At 48.6% G+C, this 27,918-nt stretch overlaps 1 protein-coding gene and 1 long non-coding RNA gene across 2 annotated transcripts; one reads left to right on the forward strand and one right to left on the reverse strand.

Annotated features, from left to right (window-relative positions):
* Window positions 1-5,406: 5,406 nt before the first annotated feature.
* LRRC75B (leucine rich repeat containing 75B) lies at window positions 5,407-26,025 on the reverse strand. Its single transcript, XM_065692907.1, has 4 exons — window positions 25,542-26,025; window positions 20,736-20,864; window positions 17,413-17,525; window positions 5,407-6,618 (listed from the first exon to the last, which is right to left on the reverse strand). Exons 1-4 carry the CDS (start codon window positions 25,797-25,799, stop codon window positions 6,096-6,098), a joined length of 1,023 nt encoding a protein of 340 aa, XP_065548979.1. The 5' UTR covers window positions 25,800-26,025; the 3' UTR covers window positions 5,407-6,095.
* On the forward strand, window positions 7,337-19,850 carry LOC136021092 (uncharacterized). The gene is made up of 3 exons (XR_010615669.1): window positions 7,337-7,368; window positions 7,745-7,849; window positions 19,746-19,850. It is a non-coding gene; the product is annotated as an uncharacterized LOC136021092 (long non-coding RNA).
* Window positions 26,026-27,918: the final 1,893 nt, after the last annotated feature.

The following is a 27,918-nucleotide window of genomic DNA, read 5'->3' on the forward strand; positions in this document are numbered from 1 at the left end:
ATAATAGAGTACTTAGTGTCTCGAAGTAGATCAAGTTGTGGTCATGGCTTCCTGGAGTGCTGGCCTCAGCTAAGAGTGTTCCGGTCTATTTTGTTTTGTGAACTACCTCTTGGCAGCCTTAAACCAGCTACTGCATTTATTTCAAGAGCCCTTCTTTAATGCCAGAAAACTGCAAAACAGATTCTTTTGTCCATTGATAATTGTCCCCAGCAGCTCAGAGCTAGTCTGTCTGCCAGTGCCCTGGAAGAATGTTTACCTGCTGCACTGTCAAGACAGTATAGTGATAAAAGTTCATATTGCAACATACCTTTGCCTCTTCTGAGCTGTGAAACAAACACAATCTGATGGTGGACAGTGGTCAGTAAAGGCAAATGTTTAATCCTCTCTTGTTTGCTTTAAGATTAAATAATTTCTATCTTGGCATCTCTGTCAGCAGCTGTCCACCAAGGAGCCTGCGAGCCTGCCCCAAACAGTGCAAGCTCCTTTATCTTCCAAGTGCTTCTGACAAGGAATGAGTTGTAGGTCAAAAAGTTGAAAAAAAGAGCCCCGTGTGTAGGACAGAAGGGGTCTGACAGATCTCAAAGTGTGTGAAATAAAAACAGATCAGACAAGCCTGTGCTTCCAGGTAGTTTTTGCATCCCTACCTCACCAAAATGATCACCTGTTATTTAGAGTTACAAAAACAAAGGAGGCTTGTGGTGGCCTCAGTGCTAAGCATATTGCCACCTGGAGCATTCTAAGGTGGTTACCCTGGGTTTTGTGGTCAGAGGCTGGGGCAAAATGCAGGATGGAGGAGTGAGGAAGGTGGTGTCCAATTGGGTAGGGAGGGAACAAGTGCGTTTGTGTTTGGGTAACTGAAAAGGTCTGGCCTCTTCCTCCTTTCCTCTGCTCTCTGGCACCAATACTGCTCAGCATCCCCACAGTGCACCTCCTTGCGGCTGGGCTTTGCAGGCTGGCTCTGTTAGAGCCTTCTGCTGCCTACCCGACCCCAGCTGGCCATGTTCACCAGCATTTAGAGGTGACGTGCTGCTGGTGGCCCTGTGAGCACGCAAGGGGGTCTGCTGTGAAACTGCCTGTTGTGAGGGATGCTGGGGAGGAAGTTGCTGTGGAGATGGGAGTTCACTGTCTTGTACCCTGCCACTATGCAATGGTAGATCTCAAAAGAGACTCTAGGAGGAGGAAGGTTTTCTGGGGGTACTTTATAAAGCCTGGGAAAAATAAGGTGGTGGGAAAATGTGGCATAGCTTTACATCTGGTGAGCTCTCCTTCCAGAAGCCTGCTTTTGAAAAGTGTGCTTAAGTATCCCACGCTGAGATCTATTGTGAGACTATCACTTGATGGGAGGCCAGAGGTAGGGAAAGGGCTATGATACTACTCTGTGCAGCTCCAGCTTCCCCTCTGCTACATGACAAAGGTCCCATCACAGGCTGATCAGCTGCAACCCGCACAGAGAGGAAGGCTAGGAAACTGCAAATGATGGGGTGTGCTGCTTTAGGTAGCTGAGGTTACAGCCCTGCATCAGCAAGTATGGCACTGATGAGAGTATTCAGTATGACAGGGATCCATCTCTCCTGCTGTGTTATCTAGCAGGAGACAGAGGCTCACTGTAGGGCAGCATCCCCTGATTTAGGAGCATAACTAAGCTGGTCCCCCTGGTATCAATGAGAAGACCTGAATTAGCAGCTCATCCCTTTAATCCCCTTTGAGAGCGCTGAGCTTTCTCATGCAGTGCAAGGAAAGGCTCATTTGGGTTTGTCATCCTCTCTGGTTTATAAGCTTGGCTTTTATGAAACTAGCTTTCTCTGTATTTGGGGCTGCCAGGCCTGCTCCTTGAGCATGCATCTCATCTTAGGGACACTGGGGCACTTCACAGCTCTGGAGCTGGATGCACACCACTGTGCTCACGGAGTGCCTCATTGTCAGTGTAGTCAGGAGCTAGCAGGGAGCAGCTGGCTATGCTGTGATAGCTTCTCCACAGCTAAGTTGCAGCCCAGCAGAGCTCATCCAAGCAGCACTGGCAGTTTCTTAGGCCAGGACCTCATAATTTGCATTTGCATGTATCTATTCACAATCGGTTCTCTGTGGGGAGGTTTCTATGGCAGAGCAACCAAGTGCATATGGAGGAATAAACACGGTCCCACAGCTGCTCAACTGAACCAGTCTGTTTCAAGCCATGCTTTATCTCTAGCTCCTGGAGTTGCCAACTGGCAGCCAGGCATCGTCAGGGATTAGTACAGAATTCCCTTGCAAGGGGCTGAATGTCTCATCTCCATTCTGCTGATTAGCACAGCGCAGCTCAGACCAAAACCACAACTTTCAGCAGGGCTGAAACAGGCTGCACAGATCCTCCCTGGGGCTGAGTCAGCAGCTCTGCAGGGAAGAGCTGTCAGTGGTGGGCTGCAAGCTGGGGGTCTTGCCTCATTTCAGGAGCTTGCCACTGTTATGGAGAAGCTGTGAAGATGCCTTGCTGTAGAGCCTTACAGAGACAGTGTTCAGTCAAGTACCAAAAGCTCAGCACCCCTGCTCCCTCTTTCTAGATATGCCACTGACTCACCAGGTGGCTCCAAGCCTTCATTTAAAATGCTTCATGGCTGAGTTTTCTTCTTGGCACAGAGTGCTGCTGTGCTCAGGCTTTAAGAGTTTAAGCAGATCCTGATGACGTTTGAAATGCTTTTCATTTATGGTGAAAGGTATTTTGGATGGAAAAAAGAAAAAATAGTGTAATCTTTTCCACAGTAGGGCAGGAAAGTGAGGACTGAGCCCAAAGAGTGGCAGTGAATGGATTTAAATACATTTGGTGGCTGGTCACAAGTGGTGTTCCCCAGAGCTCAGTATTTGGGCCGGTTCTGTTTAGTATGTTTATCAATGATCTGGACAAGGGGATCAAGCACACTCTCGGTAAGTTTACAGAGGACGCCAAGTTGGGCAGCAGTGTTAATCTGCTGGAGGGCAGGAAGGCTCTGCAGAGGGATCTGGACAGCCCAGACCGATGGACTGAGGCCAATTGTGTGAGGTTCAACAGGGGTCAGTGCTGGGTCCTGCACTGGGGTCAAACGACCCCATGCAATGCTACGGTTTTGGGGAGGAGTGGCTGGAAAGATGCTCAGTGGAAAAGGACCTGGGGGTGTAAGTTGACATCTGGCTGAGCATGAGCCAGCGTGTGCCCCGCTGGACAAGGCGGCCAATGGCACTGTGGCTTGAATCAGAAATAGTGTGGCCAGCAGGACTAGGGAGGTGATCATCCCCCTGTACTTGGCACTGGTGAGGCTGCACCTCGAACACTGTGGTCAGTTCTGGGTCCCTCACTACAAGACAGACGCTGAGGTGCTGGAGACTGCCCAAAGAAGGGCAACAAAGCTGCTGAAGGGTCTGGAGAACAAGACCTAGGAGGAACAGTTGAGGGAAGTGGGGCTGTTTAGCCTGCCAAAAAGGAGGCTCAGGAGAGAAATTACTGCTCTCTACAACTACCTGAAAGAAGGCTGTAGTGATAGGGGTGGTGGTCTCTTCTCCTAAGTAACAAGTGATAAGAGGAAATGTGCCAGGGTACTTTTAAGTTGGTTATTACAAAAACTTTCTTCCCTTTTGTTGTCAAGCATTGGAACAGGCTGCCCAGGGAAGTGGCTGAGTCACTGGAGGTATTTAAAAGACATGTAGATGTGGCACTTAGTGACATGATTTAGTGGTGGACTTGGCAGTGTTGGGTTTAACAGTTGGGTTCGATGATCTTCAAGGTCTTTTCCAACCAGAACGATTCTGTAATTCTCTAACATACCACACTGAGAAGGGAAAAGTGAGTTTTGAGAAGAGGCAGCTGGCGACCTCTGGAAACAGCATGGCTTTTCCCTCAGTAATGGGAATGGCCACTTTATCAGCTTTGGTTTTCCTTTTGCAAAACAACCGCATATTCCCCAAAGTCAGTCTTTGCTGCAGAAATGACTTCTAGATTCACTAGAAGGGCTAAAAAGTGGGTTTGGGTGACAACTGTTGAGGGGAGCACATGCTCGCTTCCCACCCTGGGTTGTGCTGGGGTTTGGCTACATTTGCATGCCCTCTTCCCCATCCTCCTGGCCAAACATCATATTCTGGCTATCTCAGGGCCTTTTCTCTTCCTCCTTCACTGGAATGGGGCAGCTAGCACCTGGCCCTAGCTATATTTGCTTTACCCTCTTACATCTTCTGCTTCTTTTGGTCAGCTGGACAGACTCTACACCACTTCTTTTTGCAAGTTAACATAAAGGACATGAGGTCCTCCTCTAGTGACTGGAGTATGAACAGGACTGGCTCTAGCATTTGCAGTGTCAAGCTGTAATACTCAGTACAGAGTCTCTAAACCCAGCTTTCTTCCTCAGGAGACTGGATTTACTGGGGCTTTTGGTAGTTGATCCTGTCTGATACTATCCAGTGCCCTCACACTGTTGGTCCAAAGGGGATAAGTCACTTGAAAAATATCATTGATTTTCTTCCTGCAGAATCTGTAAAATCAGCAATGAGCATGAAAGGTGTGTCTATTTCATGTGGATTTGTGTGGCTTAGTATATGAGAGTTGCTTACATGTATTGAGACTCCCAGAGAGAATCAGCAGAGGTAGGCAAAGTTACCATTGTCAATTTAGGAGGGCCAGGATTTACATGTTTGTTGTTTGGTTGTTGGGGTTTTTTTTAATATGTCTAATTTCCTTAACTTTTCACTCTTTCGGAAACATACCTGCTCTCTGAATTCCTGTGGGGACAGATAACTGAGAGGACTTGACTTACCAGCTGAAGTGTGATCAATTTATTTGTATCAGCACCTTGCAACACTTAAGGGTGGCAGCCTACCACAAATGAATAGCGATGTTTCACTTCCATTAAACGGATGAACCACTCTTACCAATGTGAATGGCACTTGCTGCTCCTCTCCCACACCGCTCAGCACTGAATGAGGACTGCTGGTCCGTATTCTTGCAGTCTGGGCTGCTGTGAACAACCCAAATACTCAGACTCTGTAGTGCTTCACGCTAATGTCCAAGGGAACTGTTTATTATGTTTACATAGAGCATGAGCAGCGTGGAAAACACTGGAAATACTGCATCGGTGGTTTAGGGTTTGGACAGCATTGGAAATGGCGATGCAGCTGCTCACATTGTGTCTGAGGTATGCAGTATGCCATGAGGAGCCAAAGCTTTGCGCATTCATTTGAGAAGTGCCCACCTCTGGCATATTCACTGCTTGCTCCTCTGGTGTCACAGTTATGCACTTAGCTGTCTGCTTTTCCTCCATTTCGCTTGGAATTTGTAATTTTAGTACAAAAGCACAAGTTTTGAAACCAATCCTGCTAATCCACGAGACTGCTCCCACTCCCTCTCCTCCCTCCTCCTCCCATCCCAACTCATCCCATCCCCCATGCTCCCACCAACACATACCTCCTTCCCCTCCCTTTCACCCCGGTCACACAGCAAATATCCTGATGCTGCAATTCTAAGCCATGTGTCCGCCCCAGCCTATGCGATCCAATGGTCTCTGACCAAGTCCCTTTGTTCAGAGGTTAATACAAAACACACAATAGGAAAAAAACAAAACAAAAGGAGCCAGACACAAGAGGGAGACACACTGCTGGGCTCTAGCTCTAGCCTCTCAGCTCTTCACCTAAGCTCCACAGCAGCTAGGCTCTTGGGCTACCTCCTTTCACACTCAAGGCTGCAGGTCCCAAGGTTTCCAAGGTGCATAGGAAAAGGAAGAAAGGAAGTAAACTACAAGCCTGATTCTGTTTTAGGTTCTCCCCATCCATATCCCTCAACCCAATGGCTGCTGGAGGATATTCTTGACTCCGACAGGTCTTTTCCCGTCTTCCAGTGGGACCCTGCCTGGGGACCAGGTTCACTGTAAGTCATTGTTTCCTCTCTGGAACATGGGCAGTCGGTTTTGCAGTGAGGGGAGGGAGTGGAGGACGTTGTGGGGGGATGACAGGCTTTTGTCTCACAGCAGGTGGGGGGGACATGTCAGGGAAGGTGAGAGGGAAGAGCCAAAGGAAGCCGGTAAAGCTGGCCCTCTGCTTGGTATTTGTACTCAAGACTTCTTGGGGCAGCTTCAGTGTGCCAGTGCTGGCCTGTTGTCCAGTCACCTCTCGCAACCCTGCTGAGAAAGACCACGTGGCATGGTGCTTCCGGCTGCTTCATCCTCTGGCTGGCTGCCCTCATGCCCGCTGGAGATCTCCGAGTCGCAGTCAAGCGCCTCGTAGATGGTAGGTAGTGTGGTCTGCTGGCTGAGGCGCTTGCGCAGGCCCACAAGCAGTGGCTGTGGCATGGATGAGACGTCCACATTGTTGCCAAGGTCAACCCAGGCTAGGCAAGGAAATTTGTTCATGTCCTTCATGGTATCAGTCAGCTCCTTCATGGTCGCCCGTGTCAGTCGGTTGCCATTGAGGGAAAGATGAGTGAGCTTGGGTAGTGCCCAGAGGAAGGGCAGCAGCAGGCGCACCATGTCATCATTCAGCTCGGTGAAGCTCAGGTCCACAGAGGTGAGGTGGTCCCCATTGTTCTGTAGGTAGTAGGCCATGCGGTGGACATCCCGCATGGTCAGGGGGATCCCTGACAAATCCATGGAGTCCTGGCTCACTTTCTTCTGCAGGCTGGTCTTCAGGCTAATGGTGGAAAGGGGAAGAGACAGAGAGATCATTAAGGAGAACACTCTCATCCGTCTCTCACCCAAGGGAGAGAGCATTTGGGACAGGGGGAACTCATTAAGAACATGGGCTAGAAAGTTAAGCGAAGGGTTAATGGAGTTCACTGAAGAAAGTGCAAGGTTTGTACCATGCCTCAGGGCAGACTACCTCCTGGGGCTTTCCTGTATATTCTCAGCACTTACACATAAATTTTGCCAGAACTGGCTAAACACAGGATGCTAAAGAGTCTCCCACTAGGGCATTTCAATGGGCATGTATGCACATGTACAGATGCTCATGCATAGAAAGCAGAAATAACCAAGGCAAGCAAACTTTCTAGGTGCACTGGTTTGCACTGTGTGGGGGCTGTTTGTGCACCACCTCTCCACGTGAATGCCAAAGTCTGTGGCAAATAGACTGTGCTGCAGGGCTACTGTAGAGGACAGCAGTGTTAACAGGCTGAGAAATGGGTGTTTTATCAGGAAAAAGATCTACAGGCAAACTGCACTCCAGGAGTGGATTTACTGTATGTCCCTTTAAAAGCCTTCCTAAACAGCACTTACTCATTAAGCAGCACCAGTGGCTGTGTATTTGGGTCTCTGTGGTCTGGTCAGCAAATCATCTGGGATCTGCTGCAGCTGTGAGGACACAGGGGTTCAAAAAGAAATCTAGAGAGAAGAGTTTAGCTATTTCTTCTGTTGTCTGCCTGGCAAGTGGTGTGAGGGTGAGGTAGGTAAGATGTGCATGAGGCAAAGGTGTGCTATGGGGCTGTGTATGCAAGGGGAGTGGGATGTGGAGTTATGATGGACTGTGGGATTGTGAGAGTGCTGTGGGAAGAGGAAGCTGTGGGGCCGTAGGAGCTGGTGGGGATACACTGCAGGAGAACCTAGTGTCTTGGTGTAAATGATACTAGTTTTGCTGTCCTTTCAGGCAGATCTAGCTTTAAGGTTATGGGAGCCTTATTAGGACCCCCCAGTAACCAGTGTCACTAATCATGTGCTCAGTGGGGTCTGTAAGTGCCTCGCTGAGCTTGGGAGGAGCAGGGTGGGTTAAGAATTAACCACCAATTTGAAGGTCCCCACTCTTCCTATCTGGCTCTCCGTAGTGTCCTGCACACCCGTGGCACAGCCAGTCCCTGAAAGCAATGGGTACACGGGGACATGCAATTTCCTCGGAGGAGGCTGCAGCACCTCAGGAGCTTCTGTGGCAGGTGAGAATGTCCCTACAAGCCCTAGTGTTGCCAGGCTCTTCTGTAGTTGTGACAGGATGTGACAATGCTTCTATAGCTTTGCTTTACACATGCAGTTCATGGCATCCTGCAAATTTGAGTCCTTAATAATCCCCTATGAGCATGTCATGCAAGTGAGTGAATGTGCATCAGTGCAGGCAACAGCCCTTTGTGGACACATTCAACAACAGCAAACCTGTAGCTGTGCTTCCTTGTAGGAGTGTGAGTTCAAAGACCTTGTGGCCTGTCCTGTCAATTCTCAAGCCCAAAAATAACTATCCTGGGTTCAGCAGCACTTTGTTCAGGCTGCTTCTGTATGTCCTTATGCTTCTCATAGGAATTCACTGTGCAAGGCTCAGGCTGTATCTACAAACTTGCATTTGAGTTAATGAGCTTTAATTGTAGAGAGGTAGTAACAATATGAAATAACTTACATTCAGGCCTAAAGGCTTAAAAGAGCCTTATGCATTACTTACTAAATGTTTGCATTACATAACCCAGACTACTCCTCAGTGAATCACAGGAGGGGCAAGGGGAGCAGTGCTTGTCTGTACTGTACAGCAGAGACTGACATACTGGTGAAATATTAATCTGAAATAACACAGATTAGTTCTGCAAAGGGCCTTCATATCTCATACCTTCATGGTACTCGATATCTCTCCAGTATCAGGGCCCCAGAGACAGGATTGTGAAGAACTTTGTTGGAGCAGCGCAGTTCTCTTAGCTGCTGCCATAACAGCAGGAGTTGTGAACTGTGCATACTGCAGTCTGGAAGGCACTAGACTAGCCTCCCTGTTCCTGCTAAATCAAGGGATGCTTGATATCAGCCTAGGCTGCCTTGGAGCTGTATTTTGTCAACTCTCCTGGTAAATAAATGTACGCTTTTTTGGTATAGTTTGTCACCAGGGACTAGCGGTGGTGTGGCACAGTTTACCATGAAAGAGGATTCAAACTGTATAAATTCTATCATGGACTGTCCTCAGAGCTGGAAGTCTTGAGTCTTCCCTGGAACAATGTTATCCCTTTAGCTGTTCTAGGTGTTTTATCTGGGTGTTTGATGTGGAGTACTTCTAGCAAAACCAAACATCAAATGCACAGTGGAGATGTGCATTCATACTGATGAGATTAAGCAGGGAGAAACCAGTCTTGACGTAAGCCTGATTGCACAGGGGAAATAGTCCCTTCTATCCAGTAGGGACTGGTGCAGAAAGTGAGATGGAAGCCTTCTCTTGCCTGTAGAGTAAGACTTTGTTGGAGGTCTGGGGGGATACAGGATAACAAGCATAGAGGCAAGCCTCCAATGACTTCAATGCCTGTTTTGTGCAAGCAGCCTATGGCTCTTGAATTTCTCTTCCCCAGTGCTGTCAACCAATGGTAGATCCTGGGTGGGGGGAGCACAGAGAGGAGACAAACATAGGGCCCCTCCAGCCCCAAGCCTTGTCTGAGTCTGTGCAAAGCCTCATCTAACCTTCCTGTTGCAAAGCTGCAAGGAAAAAGCCTTAGTGCTCCCAGTTTGGTATGGGGATGGGAACCAGGCTGGAGCGGGGACCACTGGAGGGCATGTCTGAGCCAGCACAGCTCCCTCTGCCGGGCCTCAGCATTCAGGTGCCGGTTTTCCGGCTGCATGTGCAGCAGCACTTTCTTAACAGGGGGCAAGTTTGAATGGCTCTTGGGGTCCCATTTTGAGTGACTTGGCTCTGAATGCAGACAGTGATACGTGAGGGGAAATGTCAGAAGGACAAAAGCAATGTGCTTGTCTGTCTCTGCCTATTAAGCCTCCCCTCCTGTTGGCTGCTATGCAGACACTGCAGTAGTAAGTCATGTATCGTGCTCTGACCAGAGCAGGTACCTCCTGCTGCTCTCTTCAGCAACAAGCCAATACCCCAAGGAGGCTTAAATCAAGCAGACAAATTATCTTCCCGTAATTGATTCTCCAGACTGGACTGTTCCTGGCTGAATGTGCTTAAACCCTCCTGTCCTGTGCCAGAGCCCGCCCTCCCTCCTTTGCTGGCTCGTTTTACTTTCCTTTCCTGTGCTTTTGCTGCTTCCTTTTGCCCTCATTGCTGTACCTGCCAGGGTGACTCTGGGCCTCCTGTCTCAGCACTGTGGGCTCCTTCTCTGTTTAAGGTATTCTCTTGCCTGTAAAAATGCCTCTTGTAGGGATGTGTCTGTAGAAGCCTCGTCCTGGTGGACATAGCCCCTAATCCTGCAGCCAGGCCCTCAGCTCTCTGGTAAGTGCTGAAGTATGAGATCTGATGCCTCATGCATGCTACCTCTTCTCACCTTGGTGGTTATGTGCAGCTCCAAGAGGTGCAGCTAAATACTATCTCTAGGGCAGGGCACAGAATAGCTGCCCACTCGTTCTCCTCTATTGCTTTAGAGGTAAATATATCTGCTGTCAGAAAAGGGACAGGGAGAAGTGGGTAGATGCTTTACTCGGAATTATCTGTCACTTAGTATTTTTTTGGAGCTCTGTTAAGCTCTGTTTCTCGGGAGGAGGGAGGGTGCACAATACACAGCACACCAGGCTCAGACACTTCTGCAGCAGCTGAGAAAACACCAGGTTTACTTCCAGGGAAATGGATCGTCTATTATCTCTTAATTTCTGCATGTGAAGTAAGCTTAAAGACTCCTTCAGCTGCAGAAGCTTTTTTCCTCTGTGTGGGACAAGGTAGCTACTTAGGACACAAGTCTTGATGCCTATGGGACGTGTGGACAGAGGACTGCAAAGCACTGGAGGCTGGATGCCAGCAACTTAATGCTACTGCAGTTGGTGCTGTGTGCAGATTTATAATTGTGGGGATTTGCATCTAACAAGGATCTGGACCCTGGCTGCAGGGAAGCAGGCTGTGTTGTATTATCTGCAACAAGCTCAGAGAGGAAACAAACCCCCTACTCCCTCAGATTCTGGAGAAATGGCTGCAAATGAGAAATCCTGTGAAACTTTAAGCAAGGATAATCAGCAACTTGCCCCTCCTGCCTGCCTGCAGCTAGATGAAGCACCCAGTGAGGGAGGGACTGTGCCTGCCCACCCTCCTGCTTGCAACCCTGGTCCAGCACTGCTGAGGGATGAGAGCTCTTCTTGGTACATCTGCTTGTTTCTCTTGTGAAACAAGTGTTTTCTTGTGTTGCTCCCAACTCCATCCTTGGGGTCTGGTCTTTCTCCCACTGACAGGCAGGCAGCCTTCCTTTCACTCTTCCCTAGATGCCAAGTCTACCCTTCAGCAGTCCCTAGGCTGCACCATGAGCCTGGCCATGTAAGAACCACCCAGGATCAGCCCAGAGAGCAAGGGTTCTGAGGGACCTGCACATGTCAAAATAAAGCTTGCTCTCCTTCAGTTGGAAACAGGAAAGGAATGAAACAATCTTGTGCCTCCATTGGCTTTTTTCTGGGGTAAAAATCTTCTCTCCACATAAGGATCAGTCATTGTGCCTTTCTTCTGGGAGCTCAGCTAAAATAAGCAAATTCAGAGCTGTCCTGAGATGAAATAATGAAGAGACCTGAAATTAGTTGCTAGTCATTTGTTTCCAGGACCTGTCCTAAGGGACTTAACCCTTAGGCCCTCTTCCAAGTCCTTCTTTGAGTCCAGGAAGCTGAGGACTTAGCACTTGTATTATTTGTTTATTAGCACTGAATCCCTTCAATGGCTTGCTCATCAGCTAAATTCTTTGGTGGCTACAGGGAAGGGGTGTAACAGCTCCTGACCATTGCTCTGATGGGATTTGCCAAGCACTGCAGTGGCTGCTGCCTCTTTTTGGCTTTGTGGGATTTGGAAGAGCTTGTTCAGGCCAAGGATGTTCAGATTTGTGGAGTCCCAGCCTCATTTCCTTGTCTCCATGCTGTGGAAGGATGCTAGGAGGAAATGTTGAGTCAGACTGGATTTCGGTAATGAGGGATGTTCAGAATTCCTCGCCTGTCTCTGGGGAATTACCAGCCCTCTCTTCCTCCTATTTTTGATTTGCCTCCAAATGTAAAATTTTCTGTTGCCAGAGACTGCCATCACTGAGCATCTTCATCTTCATTAACAGGCATTGCCAGTAGTGGCTAATTAGCCACAAGTCTGGTATGTCTTAGCTGCAATTCCTTGCAGAGAACCTAGTGACAGGCATGTCTGGATGGCTTCTCTGCTTTGAGCAGTGATTTAGGGGATGGACTCTGGGCTTTTTAATCACCTACTTAGCATAATCTGCTTGCTTTGCTTCTCTGTGGCACAGGGTGCTGCTGAGCATGGTTGGCTTTAGCTGCTTCTAGGGAGACATGAAAAAGTGAAGTCTCAAAAGCATTGACCTAGACTAACCCAGCCTGAGCTGGTGAGGCTGGGCCCAGCACCTCTGTGAAGATGGAGGCAGTGCACATATAGGCCACTTCCATGAGCATTTCATGAGAAAGGGACTTCCATGAAATGTCCCTCAATCACATCTCCATCCTTGCCCCCAAGCTCTTTTGATCAACTGTGGGAGATCCCTCACTGTGGAGAGCAGGGAGTGCAAAAGCAGCCTTTCTCCTACCACCCTCCCTCTGCAGCTGGGGTTGGACATGGGTACCTGTAGGTGTTGATACAGCTGAACACCTCTCTTCCTCCTTGCTCTGCTGTCGTCTTTACTCTGTCCTTGAAGGTGTGTTCAAGAGAGCTGTGAACCCTTGGCCTCCCTCCTGCTGCCATGTGATCCATCCAAGACCTCTGGTTGTTTCTCCTCTTTTTTTTTTTAGGTCTATCCTAGCAACACAGCAAATAATGCTGCCTCCTCACTGTAAATGTCCTATATTGGCTTATGTCTTTGTCAGATCTTCAACTGTGTAAGAGTCATAAAGGCACAAGGTCTCTGCTGATTCCTTTTAACTGCCATCTGTCCCCCAGCCTCCATTGCTTCACTCATTGTCTCTCTTTCTATCAGTGTCCTGCAGCTTCTGCTTGCCAGCCTTGGACTTTCTCTTCTGATCTGTGACAGGGCAGTGTCAAGCTGCTGGATGACCCTTTCTACCATCTCCAACAGCCTCTGCAGATGTACCTGTCTCTCTGCTGCTGGGAACTCTGATCATGCATATTGTTTGGGACTCTGCACTGTAAGATGAAGGGACAGTTCCTGCCTTTACATAACTTATTCACCAGCTCATCTCTGTCCAGATAACATCGCTGTGAGCAGCAGTTTCTTGAAAACATTGTGTGGGGTAGTTTGTGTACTCCCATATGACTATTGCCATGTGGTTTTAGTTTACTGACTGGTATTCTCTAACTTGGCTTCCTATCTCTGAAGCAGGAATGATGGGGCCTGTTTACCCTGTTGCATAAGGGTGACATAAAGCTGTAGTTAATATTCATCTCATGCCATGTAAAGGCTGGGATTTAATCTGCCAGAGCTGTTATCCACAGCCCTGAGTGATGTTTTCAAGAAAAAAAGATCCAAAGCCATTTAAAGCTGTTTCCTTGCAGTCTTCTAGACACAAGTGTTTTCATTGCGTTTTAAAAGTGCATCTAATGCCACAGTGTCTGCACAATGTGCATTAATAATTGAGAAATGGACCAATGAGCCCAGAAGGGATACTCAGTTCTCCACCCAGCTTTGGATTAGCCAAGGTGAAAATCACTCAGTAGAGCAAAGTAAAATTATGGTGAAACAGAAAGCCCAGATGCATGCAGTTTGGGAGTTACTAACTCCATACACACAACTGCCTTTGCTTTTCCAGAGCCAGTCACTGTGTGGAAAATCTGTTGGTGTTGTGGTTGTTTTCTTGTGCCAGGAACATCCTGATTGTGAAGATCATCTTGTGTTTATTGCATATTCAGTTATGATCCTTGCACTTAAGAAAGGAAGTAGTTACACCGAAGTAGCCAGCTCTGGGATGAGGCGAGTGGAAGATCCATTAAGGTTCCCTGACATGACTTTTGCCAAGACAACTCAGTTGTAATCCACAGCTTGGTTGCGGTGCTAGGCTGTGATCCAGCTCTCCAAGCAAAGACTGTCTTCACTTGATACCCTTCTCCCTCTCCACTCTGAATTGCAGTCCAGTGTACCTTGCCCTCAGAAAGTAATACACCCTCTGGGTCTAGCCCTGTTCTGGAGGCAGATGGTGGCACTTGCACAAGCACATACAGTTTTCCTTAATTTAGCTTTGCAGAAGGTCTCAACTTTGGAAAACAGAATTAATAATATAAAAAAATCCTGCATCTGTCAAAATTCCCCAGAAGTGATGCTGCTAGCCTAAAAAGTTTGTGTGTGTACAGCAGCATTTCTTCATCCATTACTCTTTACACTATAAATGTCCATTTAATAAGGAAGTGAAGCTGGAGTTATACAACACTCTAGGATGAATTCTGCTCATTAAGTGTGAGTGATCTATACAACTGTAAAATGGTGCTAAAAGAGAATTCCCAGGAGGATGTAAGTGTCTGAAAACTGCAGCAAAGTTGTGCTGGTCCCTTCTGTGAAATCTTATCCTCCAGTTTCTCTGGTTTTAATTTTAACTGTCCCGAGATCTCACCTTCTCTGTTGGGTTAGCCAGCCAACCCAGTAAAGTCAGCTGCAAGTGAGATGTGGCTGTTGGCTGGAAGCTAGAGACCTGGACAGGATTTTGCAGCAAAGGAGAATTAAGCCCTTGCTTTCAGTATTGGCAAGCTTTCTGAGTATCATCTGGGCAGCTGAAATAGTCTCTTTAGGTGACTGCACAGCTGGGACACTGCTAACCCTTCGCTGTACAAGGCAGACAGCTACTGCCAAGTACCCAGAGGCACCAGATACATAGAGCAAACTGCCTCCCAGCATCACCTTTGACAATTTAATCAGGCAGAGAAAACAGACACAGCCTGGGCTGGATCTCTTCTATTGTTGCAGAGTTCACTGTGCTGCCATAAGCTTCCTCCTTCTATGTTTCTGTATGGACTGTGCTTCTGGCCAGTATATCATAACAGGAGAGCTTGATGTACCTTATTATTTCTGCTTTATTAGTACATGGATGGCTCAGGTTTCTACTTGCTGGATGCTTTGGGTCCCACTGAGAAGACATGGGGATGTAACTACGGTTAGTTTGCTTCTGACCTGCTGGTTTGCTGTTTGGCAGTGGGGAGGAACACCTGATGTGTGAGCTGGTCCCAGTATTGCAGGTCCTTTTCATCTCCCATATCCTATCTCCATAAGAGCCCAAACGTAATTAGAACCTGGCAGATGCTGGAAGTTCTCTTACTAATTATCTCCTGGGCCCATCTAACATGCTGCCAGAAAGCAGAAATCACATTTCAGAAGAGAACAAGGGGGTTCTCCATCAGCTCAGTGAAAGCCAGAAGCCAAAGCCCAGGGGACCACAAAAGAAAGAGGAAAATGAATTCAGTTCCTCAGTGTGGTCTCCATGCACTGATTCCTCCCTGTTGTCTCAAATACCCACTAGATTTTAGAAATGCCTTCAAAGTATTACTGCTACACGCATACTTTTTACACTACCTTGATTGCAGGAAGAGTGCAAGCCAAGGGCATGGGCTTCAGAGACAGACACTGTAGTTAAAATATTCTCACTAGCAGATAGCTGGAAGCAGAGTATTTGGATCAGGTTAAAACAGCCCATCTGGACAAAACCAGGTGCTTGCATCTCCAAATAAAGCAGCTATTTCTTGCCTTCCTGCTACTGACAACATCCATTTTCTTGCAGCAGCCTTGGGTATCAGCTCTGCAGGAACTTTTGCTGCAAGCCAGTTCCTCTCCAGTATTAAAAGTAAAGCTCTGCTCTTTAATAATTAATCACAATTATTTTGTGCTTTATGTAATACTGTGCAGCTGGGCCTGACTGCCAGGCGGGGCTGCCCACTTTAGACCTGTATTTCCCTCCATTGCATATTGTCTTGCTGCCCTCTCTCTGCTTATGCTCACAGATGCTCTGTTTCCAGCCTGTACCTTTGGCTTGACACCTCTGTGTGGGATTTGGGCTCATGGGGCCCAGAGCTCTTTCTCTGGCCACAGACCTCCTCTCTGTGTTGTTAGTAAGTGATGAGTTTGCAGCAGGCAGTCCTCTGCTCTCCCTGGACTGTGCAATCAGGGAACATCTCCAGTTGGACTCTCCATCCCGGAGTCCAACTGGAAGAGAGGTTTGTTCTGCAAACAGGAGTACAGAGGCAGAGGGTTGAGTTAGCAGCAGCAGGGAGGGACTTTTGACTTTGAAAAACAGAATGGGGCTGCGTTTTAGCACAGAATTGAGACAGCCACCCTCTACAGAGTTCTACTTATTTTCAGCACTTCTTATCTTTAAGTCTATCTTGGACAAGGATGGGGATGAGGGCTGATCTACTGTCTATATCCTGCATCTCTAGTTCTCTGCAGGATCTCATAGGGAAAATGTCATCTAACTGAGTGGATCTGGAAAAGGACTCGCTCATGTCTGGTCCCTTGGTCTGTTCTGTGCTGTGGTTCCCACCTGCAAACCAGCATGAACAGTCCTGCCCTGTGGACTGCTGGGATTAAGAGCATTGAAACTCACAGTGGTAAAATGGGGCTACAGGTATGAAAGGCAGATAGCCTGGAAATCATGATATTAGGGATTTTGTTCCTTAAAATGCACTGAGGAGCTGCCTCTGAGTCACAATGAAAGGTATGACGGAAATGGCAATTCCATGGGGAATTTTAAGTTGCTGGTACATGCATCAAAGACTGACAGTCTCAGAAAAGCCCAAGGCCATTCTCAGAGTGCTGCCAATTTTGCACTTCTTTTTATCCAATCCTGCATTTATTCCTGAGAAACTAATGGGACTGACATGAGCTCTTTTCTTAGTAATTTGTCTGTCTTTTCTTCAGCAGTGGTGATCTGTGTCACAGGAATAGGCTTTGCTTGAAGAAAATTAGGAAAGTGGTGGATTTAAAAGAAGTAGGGATTGCTCTTTATCTGGTTAGAAAAATCCATCAAGTTGCAAGGAGAAAAGTATGGGTGTCTGATATGTTTGTAGTAGTGGAAAGCAGCTGCCATCCAGTAGCTGTCAGTGGCCATTGTACTTTGAGTTGGGTTTCCTGTACTTGAGGTTCTATACCGTCTCCGGTCCTTCTAGTCCTGGCAGAAAAATGGGAGGTAGGTAAAGATGGTCACCTCTCTGCCAGCCACCCCACAGTGGTTCCTACTGAGTGGGGTGATCAGCTTGTGGTACTGCCTTTTAATGGGAGATCTTCCCTACAGGCTGGGAAGTTTTACTGGGATAAACAAGGACAAAGTGGGATGCAGAGCTGGGGGCCAAACACCCTGCAAGCCCTGCCAGGAGAGTTGTCTGCATTTTGCAATCAATGGGATTGATTTTGATGCACTTGGGAGAGGTTGAGGAACTGTAAGACTATATAAAAAGGAGTAAATAGCAAGGCAGGCCAAGGAGAGAGGTGTTGGCTCTGACCCTGTGCCGCTTGCCTGAGGCTTTCTAAGAAACTGAGCAGTGGCTGCCATGCAGGTTTTCAGTCCTACCTTTCTCTGAGAAGGCCAGTGGCATCCCAGTGCAGACTGGGATGGTGCTGGGCTTCAGCACAGTTTCTCCTGGTAGATCCCCCTCCATGTCCATCCACAGTATCCCTGCCATGTTGCTTACCACACTTGGGACTTCCTTCGGGGCATGCCATGCCGGTGCCATTTCGAGTGAGGGGTTAGGTGGTAAATCAGCTGCCTGCAGATCCTGTCTGAGGATTTCCAGGGGTCATATTCCTGAAAGCAAAGGGACAGCTTAGACTCTGTGTGCACCACAGCAGAGGAGGAGGCAAGGGGGAAAACAGAGGAAGATGAGAAAGGAGCAGAGGTGGTAGTGGGGCAGGTGCATATATATAAGGGAGGAGATGAAGAGAAAGAGAGGGTGAAAGAAGAGTGGTGAGAAGGCCTGAGGTACCTCTGCTACATGCCAACTCCTGAGGTGGAGGAGCAGCAGCAACAGCTGTGCACTGCCAGGAAGGACCCCAGCCCATCCAAATATGTTCTTGCCCAAAGTGGGGCTACACTTTCACAGCCTACCCAGGAGCAAGTGGAGTTCAGAAGAGGGATTATTTTCTAGAGCTGTGGCAGGGAGTCTGGCTCTAGGCCAGGCAACACCCAGGAGGGCAGAGGTGGCTGACAGTGTGAGGGGCTCTGTGCGGGGACCCCCTACACCCTTTTCTTCAGAAGACCTCCACTGTTGTTTAAAGCCTAGTGCAGGGACAGCACGGGTGTCTCAGCTCCTCACTGCTGTATCCTAAGCAGCATTTGTCACCAGCTGTGCAGACAAGCTGCCAACAATGTGGTATAGGACGCTGCTAAATTTCTCTTAATGACCCTTGTTGCCATGCTTCCCAAACTCTCACTACAAACTGTATTTGGACTGACTTATCTGTTAACCTGATATGGAAAGTTTAGCAATCAGCACCTTGCCCTGTTCCTGAGGTGTAGCTTGCTTGGAGAGATGTACCCTGGGATATCCCTGCTCTGCCTGCAGCAGCACCCTGACTTTGTTCCCTCCCGTGTTCCAGCTAGGAGATAGCACGACAAGGGATCAGTGAATACCCCATACTCCATCTTACATCTTTGTGTCCATTCTGCTCCTGGAGGTTTGAGTTTGGGCACTTCCTAATGCCAGCAGTTTCCTTCATCCCCTGCAGTAGTAACTCATCAGAAAAACACGGCACCAAGATGATCGATACATGCAAAAATAAACTCAGGAAGGTATTCTCTATTGCCCTGACTTTCAACAGCACTTCTCTTCCTCTGGTGAAGCAGAATGGCAAATGGCAGCTGCTGAAGGCTGGGATTTCTGTCCCCTTTATCATATTTTCCAAATGCTGGCAGACACCTGCATTCCCATTCCTTAGCCCTCCAGCTGTTGTGCAACATGTACATTTAGGGATTTGGTAGGTAAACACATAGTAAAGCTGTAGGGGAATATGCTAATTCATTCTTTACGGCAAGTGGTTACAGTGCTGTGCTTTGGGCCAGCAGTTGCACTGTGGCTTTCCTCAGCAGTCACTGAATCAGCTCAACTCTCCAGGGATGCGCTGCCAGCATGTAGCTGTTGTGTTGTGCCAAGTGGAGAGGGATCCCAGCCTAAGTGCTCAGCTGAGCACTCCCTCATCCCTGTCACTGCTCCCCTAGGAACCCCACAAGGACTGGCCCATGCCCTTGGGTTAGGTGCCTTGTCTTAGGCTACTACAATGCTGGCAAGGCTGCAAGTGGCACCCTGCTGTCACCAAAACAGCAAACCTTTCCAAGTGGGTGCACGTGCACTGCAGGCTTCAACGCAGAAGCTGGCACAATGCTCTGCAAGCATTTGTTGGCTCACAACTGAGAATTACCCTCCTGTTCTTTCCCATGTCCTCACTGATTTAATTTCCACTGACAGACTGGGAATTGCACTCAGCCTGCTTGCCTGTAATGCATTTACACCCACCAGATGCTCAGCCAGGGTCAGAGAGGGGACATGAACTGCTGGTGTTTGTGCTGGTGCTGTAGGGTATTTACTGAGTGTCTCCAGCCCTCCTGTTGGTTTTGAGGGTCAGCTCAGCTACTCAACATTTTCCTTAAGATTGGGGAAAATCTTATCTATATAATGGTACATGTGTCATATAATACATGGAAAATAGAGGAGGAGAAGTATATGCAGGTAGGTAAGAACTGTAGTGTGTTATTTGCTAGGTACCTGTGTAAGGTCATGTCCCCTCATGCTGCCTCCCCTGAAGGGCTCTGCACAGTGTGAGGCTGGAGATGGTCTGGTACAACAGCTGGAGGTGAGGCCAAGTGAAGTATGATTAAGAGGTGCTGCTGGAACCCACCCCCTTCCTTTTTAGATGCTTATAAAATTTGCACAAAAACTACACTTTAAAAGATCTTATTCAGGCTGCATTGCAGCCCAGTTATGAGAATTGAACTTTGTCTAAATGTACTTTGTTTATTGACATCTGACAGGTTAATTGTTATGAGAGCCTCAGGAGATGACAGAACAAGGTTAGAAATGCCAGTAATCTACAGCAAGCATCCAATGTATTCCCTAGGGCCCTGCTGTTTGCTCTGAGCTTTGTGTAAGTAATATCTCTCTTTGAATAAAGAAATTCACTCTATTGCTCTCCTTATAAAGCAAACATGACACTTGCCAAGCCTGATGACTAAATGGGTGTACTGCAAATCCAAGTATTTGTGGCAGCAAAGAGTAACAAAAGTTACTGGTGTTACAAAACAAAACTGGTTAACAAAAAGATACTGGTATTGCAGTGGGACTGTGTATCCGTTATGTTTTTCTACACTCAGCCCTGCCTCTGTTCTTCTCAGTCTCTGAAGGAATGTGTCAAAGTAGTGCAGGGATACTGTGCACTAATACGGTTTGCTTCTTGGACCCTGAATTGTAATGTATTCCTACAGCACTGCCCTTAGGAATCTGGAAGGTTACAGTAGGGATGTAATGCTGGGCAAGGGCAGTTACATACAGCAAAGGGCCTGGCAAGAGAGAGGTTGTTCTTCTCCTGCAGAGGTACCAGTCTGGGCAGAGGTGCGCAGAGATCTCTGTTCTCCTCTGCAGCTCCATAAGCGCCCCCGATAAGCTAGCTCCTTGGAACCTCTGCCGTGTCCCAGTCAATATGGCACCAGTATCCCCCCCATACATTTTTATCTGGCCTGTACCCTGTCATCAAGTTTACTATTGGCACAAAAATAGTTATTTTTATGCACATAACCACCCCGTCCTTCAGTTGCATTCATGTTCTGAGGTAGTTTTAACTCATTTCTACGGAAACATATATTACAATCTATGCTGTATCTATATGTAGTCTATATGCTACCACTCCAAGGGCATACATTGGCTGGTTCTGAAAGACTGCAGAGCATCACCCACCACTGCATTAGGGCTCTCTTTGCATCAGTGCTATGTTGCAAAGTATTCATGGGGCTGGGGGAAGGGTTCACCTTTTTGGGACACTGCAGATCTCTAGCGAGGCTCATCAGCAAATCATGGGAGATGGGATCCACCAAGTTGAGGAAAGTTGCATTTTTGTAGAGTACTTCATTGAGAAATGTTCCTTCCAGTCCCAGGTCCTACAGGAAAAACAGTCAGTCAGATACATGGGTCTCCTTGAAGCTATAATCATGAAGTGTTTTGAAACCAGAAAGTAAATGTGATGAGGTGCCAGCTGGTTGTTCAATGCAGGAAACTATCCAACAAAGGTGAAGCAGCTGTGTCTGACTCAGCATCACTGTGATGGGGAATGTGGACAGCCAAAGAGCTGATTGAGATGGAGTGTTAAGCTCAGCTAGTCAGCCTATGGACTGAGCACCTTGTTTCCACTTACCATAGGAAGGTGAGAGTGGTATCATTCCCAGGCTGGCTGGAGCCCAGAGAGAATTAGCTCCAGAGAAGCTCACAGCTTTGTCAGCCTGTATGCGTGAATCTGCTGAAGAAGCTGTGCAGGAAGGCTGGCTCTAAACCTGCCTCTCCAATTTCAGCTTTCCAGGAAGAATCAAACCTTTCTCAGATATTTAGATGTTGCCATATGCCCTGGTCATGGCTCGCAGAGCAGAAGTCCTGCCCATCAATATGAGTTTAGCTGTCCTTTGAATTTCTCACTAAGTGCTAACACTGCCAGTATTGCCTTTTGGGTGTAATGGTAAATTTATAGGTAGCTCTACCATGACAGTCATAGGGAGTCCTCTTCCTGTCTTTTACAGTGTGAGCTAGGGGAATATCTGTAGTCCATGCAACTAACCTGCATGGGCTTCGAGTATGGGGCACCTTTGGACGTGCTGGAAGAAACCTCAGCATCCTTGGGAACAAAAAAGCCTCTGAGGGGCATCAGATGGCTGATACTGCAAAGAACTAAGCTGTTTCTTGCTAAGAGGAAAACTAAGATCTAATATATGGCACAGTTACTTCCAATCAGGAGGTGCCACAGGGCTGTGAAAATAAAAAAGGGCATCCGGTAAAGAGAGACCACACACACTGAACATACCTCAAGGACAGAAAAAGAATAACCCAGGATTAGGAATGTAGAACAAAGGAGCTCCCTAATAGGGACAGTGCTGAGTTTGATTCAGTTGACAAGGAAGGCTCAGCTGAGGAATGAAACAAGTCCTATGCACATTCTGTATGCTGCTGCCAGGAGAAATGAATAAGCAAATGGGTGCCCCATATGTTCGTGCTGCTCCAGGGAATGTGAAAGGTGCACTGAGAGCTCAGGGGGAAAAAAAGGAAGAAGAGAGACAAAAAAACCAGCTGGGTCTACACACATCCATCAGCAGCAGGGACAGAGCCATAGCTAGCAGAGGTGTGGGATCTTAACCCTAAGCAGCAAGTAGAGACTGTTTTATCTACTCTCTCCTGTCTGGATTGAGCAGAAAGCACAATACTGGAGAGACCCTGGCTACAGATTTAGTGCAGAAAGGGATGATAAATCAAATGCTTTACAGCCCCATTACTGTGTGTACACAGATGACACCCATAAGCAAGCAAGGAACCCAAGCAGTGGATCAGTCCCGAAAGACAGCCAGCCAGACACAGCTGGATGTGGGCCAGGAGCATACCAAGGCACCATGCCAATGTCTCCCTTAACCATAAGGCTTCAGGGAAATGGAGCCTCCTACGCCAAGTGTAATATGCGCATATGAAGAAAGCTGCCGAGTGGATGGCATGGCTGGGCATGCAGCAGTGGATGTCAGAGCACTAATTAAACTCCCCCAGTTGGAGCTATACTATTAAGATAAATCTGCATTCCCATTATAAATCCTGCCTGCAAGGGCTTTGTAAGTAATATAGCTGTAAATATTCCCTTCATTTTGATAGTCCATAAATTCTTAGCCCAGGGACGTTTTCTGGTTCATTTTACTTGCTTCCCTCCCTCCTTCCCTCTATCATTTCTTGGAAAATTTTGTACCACATAAAGGATGGCTGCAGACAGCAGAATATTGTAAGTCTTGCCAGATCAGTTTGCTTACTGCTGTTATCTTAAAAATTATACTTGGCCATTGTCTGGGTGCAGGGAAATCAGATTGTACCAGACTTTGTACTGGTGTAAATCCATTGTCTCCCCTGGCTTCAGCTGAGTGATGTCCATTTAGACCAGCAGAAATCCGGACTGCCTTTTGCAAGTGGTATTTCTGAGACTGGTAAGGTGATGTGCAGTGAGTTGCCCAAGTGTTCCTGTACAAAGCAAGTGTACCTGAGTGTATACCTGTGGTATGTGGTTATTCTCGGTGCAGTCTTCTAAAATGGTGGGACCTTGCATCTGTGTTACTGGATCTCCTTCTGCCTGGCTTGCTTTACTTTATTACACCCTCCCCACATCCTAGAGCAGTCCACAGCCCTTTGGGGTCTGCAGACACAGGTCAAAACCCACTAGCAGATACACCCTGCAGGGTACATCTGCAGGGCTGGACAAGGTCTCTCTCTGCTGGGAGCAGCAGGCTGCCTGCAGCAGGAGGCACACACCAACAGCCCATGAGCTCTGGTCTGGCTGAGCATGCCTGCTCACCTGAGGAGGCTGTGATTCTGGTCTTACCATTGCTCTGCCTTCTCTGGGGTGTTTGTACCCTGCCCAAGGCACAGTGATGAGGTATGGTGTTAAATATCATTGTCCACTAAATACGGTATCTCTTTCTTTTTACAGGTTACAAACAGAATCTTACCTGCGACACATTAATCCACGACTCCTTAGAGCATCTTACTGCCAAGGTAAGACAGTGTGTGTAAGGAAGGACATGCTGGGGACCAAGCTAAGGGCTGAATTTAGTTGGGGAATGAGGTAAATTTGTAAATCGGAAAAAAGGCTGATCATAGTACCCTCTAAGCTGATGCTAGACATGTGAAGAGGACTGGTTCTGATTACATGACCCCAGACTGGCTGACAGTTGTGTTTAGTTGTTGAAGGTTGTGGTGTGTATTAGTGGTGTAGGTTTGTGCCTCTGAAATATCTGAGCGCATAACAAACCGGAGTCTTTGGGGTGGTGTTGGATGGATTCGCATCTCAGTGTTGTGACTACAGGGTGCATGTCTCACTGCTCTGTCATGAGCAGATGAACAGAGGGGCACTGTTCCGACATGGACAGGCAGAGATGGGGACCAGGAATAACAAGAGGAACTGGAAGGGCAGTGGACAAAATCTGATGTTCAGGACATGATGATTCTCAGTGCAGATATGCTGAGTGTTTAACTGGTCCTGAAAGGAGGGCTTAGAAATGACCCTCCATGCCAGATGGCCCTGTGACTTAGCATTCAAACCCCGGCTGTTCACAGTTGGATCTTCTGGAGACCTCCAAGGCCTGTGGAGGATTTCAGTGCTTCAGTCTCAAGGAAAGCTGCTGAGCACTATAGAAAATAACACTCTGTAGTTCTGGCCTCGGGCATACTCTACAAAAGTCTGTTCATGTTACATTGCTGCATTTATGAAGTGAGTGGTTGCCTCTCTCTTCAGAAGCTTCTTGTAATGGTGCTTCTCCAAACTGCCTTTGAAATGTTATTCCACCTTTTTCTGCCACACTGGTACAGGCTTTCTGCTGAGGGTTTATCTGTCTACATGTGTGGCAAGAACAGTGTTGAGCTGGTGGCAATCCTCATGTGAATGCTAAGGCAGTGAACAGGAAAAGTAGAGATGTAGGTTTTGGTCCTGTAAGTTCTTACTTCTAAGTGTGCAACTTGCTGGGAACACAGGGCACTGACCACCGTTGTTGGATGTGTTGCAAAGCCCGGGATGTTCAGAGCAGAAAGGGCTGCTAATGCAGGTCCCTGCAGCTGGTAATATGGCTGCAAGCATCCCGGCAAGCCAGTCCTGCTCCAGTGTACTCCCCAAGTAGCCCAAAGATTACTTGCCACTATGGCGAGAAACTCAGTATGTTCCCGCAATTATGTAGGTCATTATCTAACAAAGATGAAAGCTAAGAATTGATGGTGGTTTATGTCCAAATCAGAGGGAGGATTCATCCCCTGTGCTACTGAGTGCAGTTGCCTGCAGCTGGGGGAGCCGAGTTTGCCTGGAAAGTGATGGTAGCACTGAGCGATGGAGTAGATGGCTCTGTTCCAGCAGCAGGGCTCTGTCCTCAGCAGCAGTTTGGCACCACACTGTCTGCACACTGGCTTTTCTGTTCCTGAATAGTAGCAGACAGAAAAAAGCTTCCACTGATACACTGACCCCTTTACCTCTCCTCTCAGTGAAGACTGCCACAGAGGTCCTCTTCCTCTCCAAACCCATTTTGGGTTCTCCCAAAAAACAGACCTTGGCCAGCCTGGCTGGATGGGCATAATGGGATGTGGTGGCAGCGGGATGGCATTGTCTTTTCTCCGGGGGACATCAATCCTGAGCGCACCCAGCGACTTGCATTGAGGGGTGTGGATGGGCACAGCTGAGGCTTGGACCCCCCTTTTCCTGCCAGCAGCCGAATCCTCCAGCCCCTCCGCCCGGACAGGGAGCCGGGCTGGTGGCCGGGAGCCCGGGTGGGTGTCGCCTCCCGCAGCCGCTTCTGCCTGCTGCGGCGGGCACCTAGCGAGGCAGCTGCCGCACCGCCGGGGCGATGAGCGGAGAAAGGCAGCACAAAGAGCCCGCCCCGCCCCGCCGAGGAGAGCTGCAAACCCCACACTGCCGAGGAGGGGAGCTTGTAAAACCCGGCTCCCCGCCCCACTCTGCAGACCCCGGCCCGGCCGGCACCGCCCGCGCCGCTCACAGCCCTTTGTTGCCCGCCCTGCCCCGGAGGTGGTGGCCGGGGCCCCTAATCTCTCTCAGCATTTACCTTGCGAAGCAGCCTGAGGATGTGCACGGCGTGTTCCCGCTTGTGCTCCCGGATAGTGGCCTGGATCTCCCGCAGCCACCCTACCCGCCGCACGTAGGGCGCCGGCGAGGCTTTCCGCAGCACCCCGGGCAGCTTCTGCGGATGGAGGAGCAGGGAGGAGAGGTGGAAGTCGCCCCGGCCACCCTCTAGCCTGCCGGCGCAGGGCTCCTCGGTGCTCTCCTCTTCCAGGCTGCTCTGCCGGCTGAGGCGGGAGCCCATCGCCGCGTTCCGACCGCGGTGCCGTCGTGCTTTGGGCCAGGCGGGTACGGGGCTGTGGGCCGGGGGAGGCGCCGGGGGAGGCGGGGGGTCTGGGCGGCTCCGCCCCGGCTCCCCGTGCTCCCCGCTGGTGATTCCCGACGCTCTCGGAGGAGCAACGCCCAAGGGGTATTTTATTTCCTCGGGTCCCGGCCGCAGCACCCGCCTCCCCAGCGGCTGGGCAGCCCTCGCTGCCTCTTCTCCCGAAGGCGCCTCCTGTGCCGGGAAATGCTCGGTGGGAAAGATAAGGAGGAAAGCGGATGCTGCCGGGAGCGCCCCTTGCATCCAGGCATTTTGGGGAGTTTTGGGTTTTTTTCCCTAGGCAAGCTATTTGAACGCTGCAAAAGGTTGTCAAGATTAATAGTGGTCCAAAACACGCCATCTGTCTGGGACTTCTTCTGTAGGCTATGTTTTCTCTTGGTCTGCTCTTGGACCCAGAGGAGGTGTTTTTAACAATCTAGAAAGTGGCAGGAATTTTGCCCACCACCCGTTGTCTCCAAGTGATAGTATGATGCTGGCATTATTCCTTACCTGCTGTGGGTAGAAGTGTTTTCCTCATGCATTCCTCCCTCCTCCAGGAGTGCACAGCAAGTTTAAAATCACTGCCATGCGACAGGATGGTAAAAAACAATGCTCGAATTCCACCTCAAACCACCGAGGTTTTGCAGGGAACTTAGTCGTGGTGGCTCAGTCTGACCTTCTCTGGAGCTGGAAACATAGGCTCACTTCAGGACTACCACCACACTGAGCCCAGGTGCCCATGATGGACCATAAGTCCTGCACACAGAGGAGGAGTGTGTGATAGCTGTAATGTGAGGGCACACAGCTATAGGAACAACCTGAGGTTCTCATTGCCTTGTGCATCCATTAGACAAGTATCATCTGATGCACATGCAGTAGAATCTGTTCTTGTGGTCATTGGGTCTTCACTTTGGGGGAATGGGGGTGGCTGTGGCTCTTTGCTGTACAGAGCCAGCAAGGTTAATTTTCTTTCTCAGCATTCCTCAGCCATGAATGGGGCTGGAGACATGTGTGTTCTGCATCATTGCAGCCTCTTTCAAATGCGCTATGGGTGACCTCAGCCTGGCTTGAAGAGACAGGGACAAAATGCGGCTGTACTCTACAGCAGCCTGGCCAATGCATCAGTTTTGTCACAGCATTTACGCTGGTCTCTAATCATGACAGGCCAAATCCTGACAGCCCTTCTTAGTGTTTTACTCAATGTTTGGTCAGACCTGCTCTATCTAAGAACCTGCCAAAGAGAAATTAGCATGACAGATCCTGAGATATCACTGAGCCTGACTCAGGCTAATTCCATTTGGAGAGGGTACATGCTGAGTAAGGATTTAAGGATCTGGTCGGAGAGCTTTGAGAGAGGCTGGGTCAAGAGAAAATTACTTGTTTGAGGTGCAGCATTGTGGCAGCAGAGTGCCACTGGGAGCAAAGGGAAATACAATAACTGGCTAGAGTGATGGGTGAAGGTGTCAGCGGAGGCAACTACACAGGCTGCCTTAGATTTGTGCTTCTGCCTGCTCTGTTCTGCAAGTGCTGCTGAAAGGAGAAGCAACAATAGCAGGGTTTGTAACCAAAGGGTCATTTTAATAGCTGAATGGCTTTGTATGGCTGAATTGTCTCCTACCTTATCTCCAAGAGTCAGGAGAAGGAAACATAATCTGCAGTTTACATGTAGGCAAGGATGAGCTCGTGTGCATTGTCCCAAGGCAGTGGGAGAACCAAAGCAAGCAAGTGCCTCAGAGGATGGTACTGGTAGCAGGACACCTTCTACTTCCAAGTGAGTGCCACTTTGAAATATCCCACCACAGATCAAATCCTCTTAACAAACAAACACTTGCAGGAGCAGTTCAGCTCTCTCTGGTCTGTGTGTTTTAAAATTGGAGACACTACAATAGCATGGATAATAGGAGCTAAAGAGAAACACACCAGTGCTTCGGTTTACTGAGGGAGAATGGCTGGATGGTGGCTCTTTGTAGACTAAGAAATGATTCTGCCCTATCTGTGTGAAGGGCATATGACAGCTAGAAGGTGTATTTCTGTAGCTAAGATGGCCAACAAGGTTTGCTGC

This window comes from Lathamus discolor, chromosome 12 (genome assembly GCF_037157495.1).
Source record: "Lathamus discolor isolate bLatDis1 chromosome 12, bLatDis1.hap1, whole genome shotgun sequence".
Taxonomy (NCBI): domain Eukaryota; kingdom Metazoa; phylum Chordata; class Aves; order Psittaciformes; family Psittacidae; genus Lathamus; species Lathamus discolor.

What these genes read in the sequence shown, in the direction of transcription:
- LRRC75B (XM_065692907.1), bottom strand. Translation starts at nt 25,799, where the DNA reads ATGGGCTCCCGCCTCAGCCGGCAGAGCAGCCTGGAAGAGGAGAGCACC. An exon ending in ATCTGCAGTGTCCCAAAAAG is followed by an intron (nt 17,526 to 20,735) that starts GTGAACCCTTCC and finishes CTTTGCTTTCAG; the next exon opens with GAATATGACCCCTGGAAATC. An exon ending in CGAAGGAAGTCCCAAGTGTG is followed by an intron (nt 6,619 to 17,412) that starts GTAAGCAACATG and finishes TTCCACCATTAG; the next exon opens with CCTGAAGACCAGCCTGCAGA.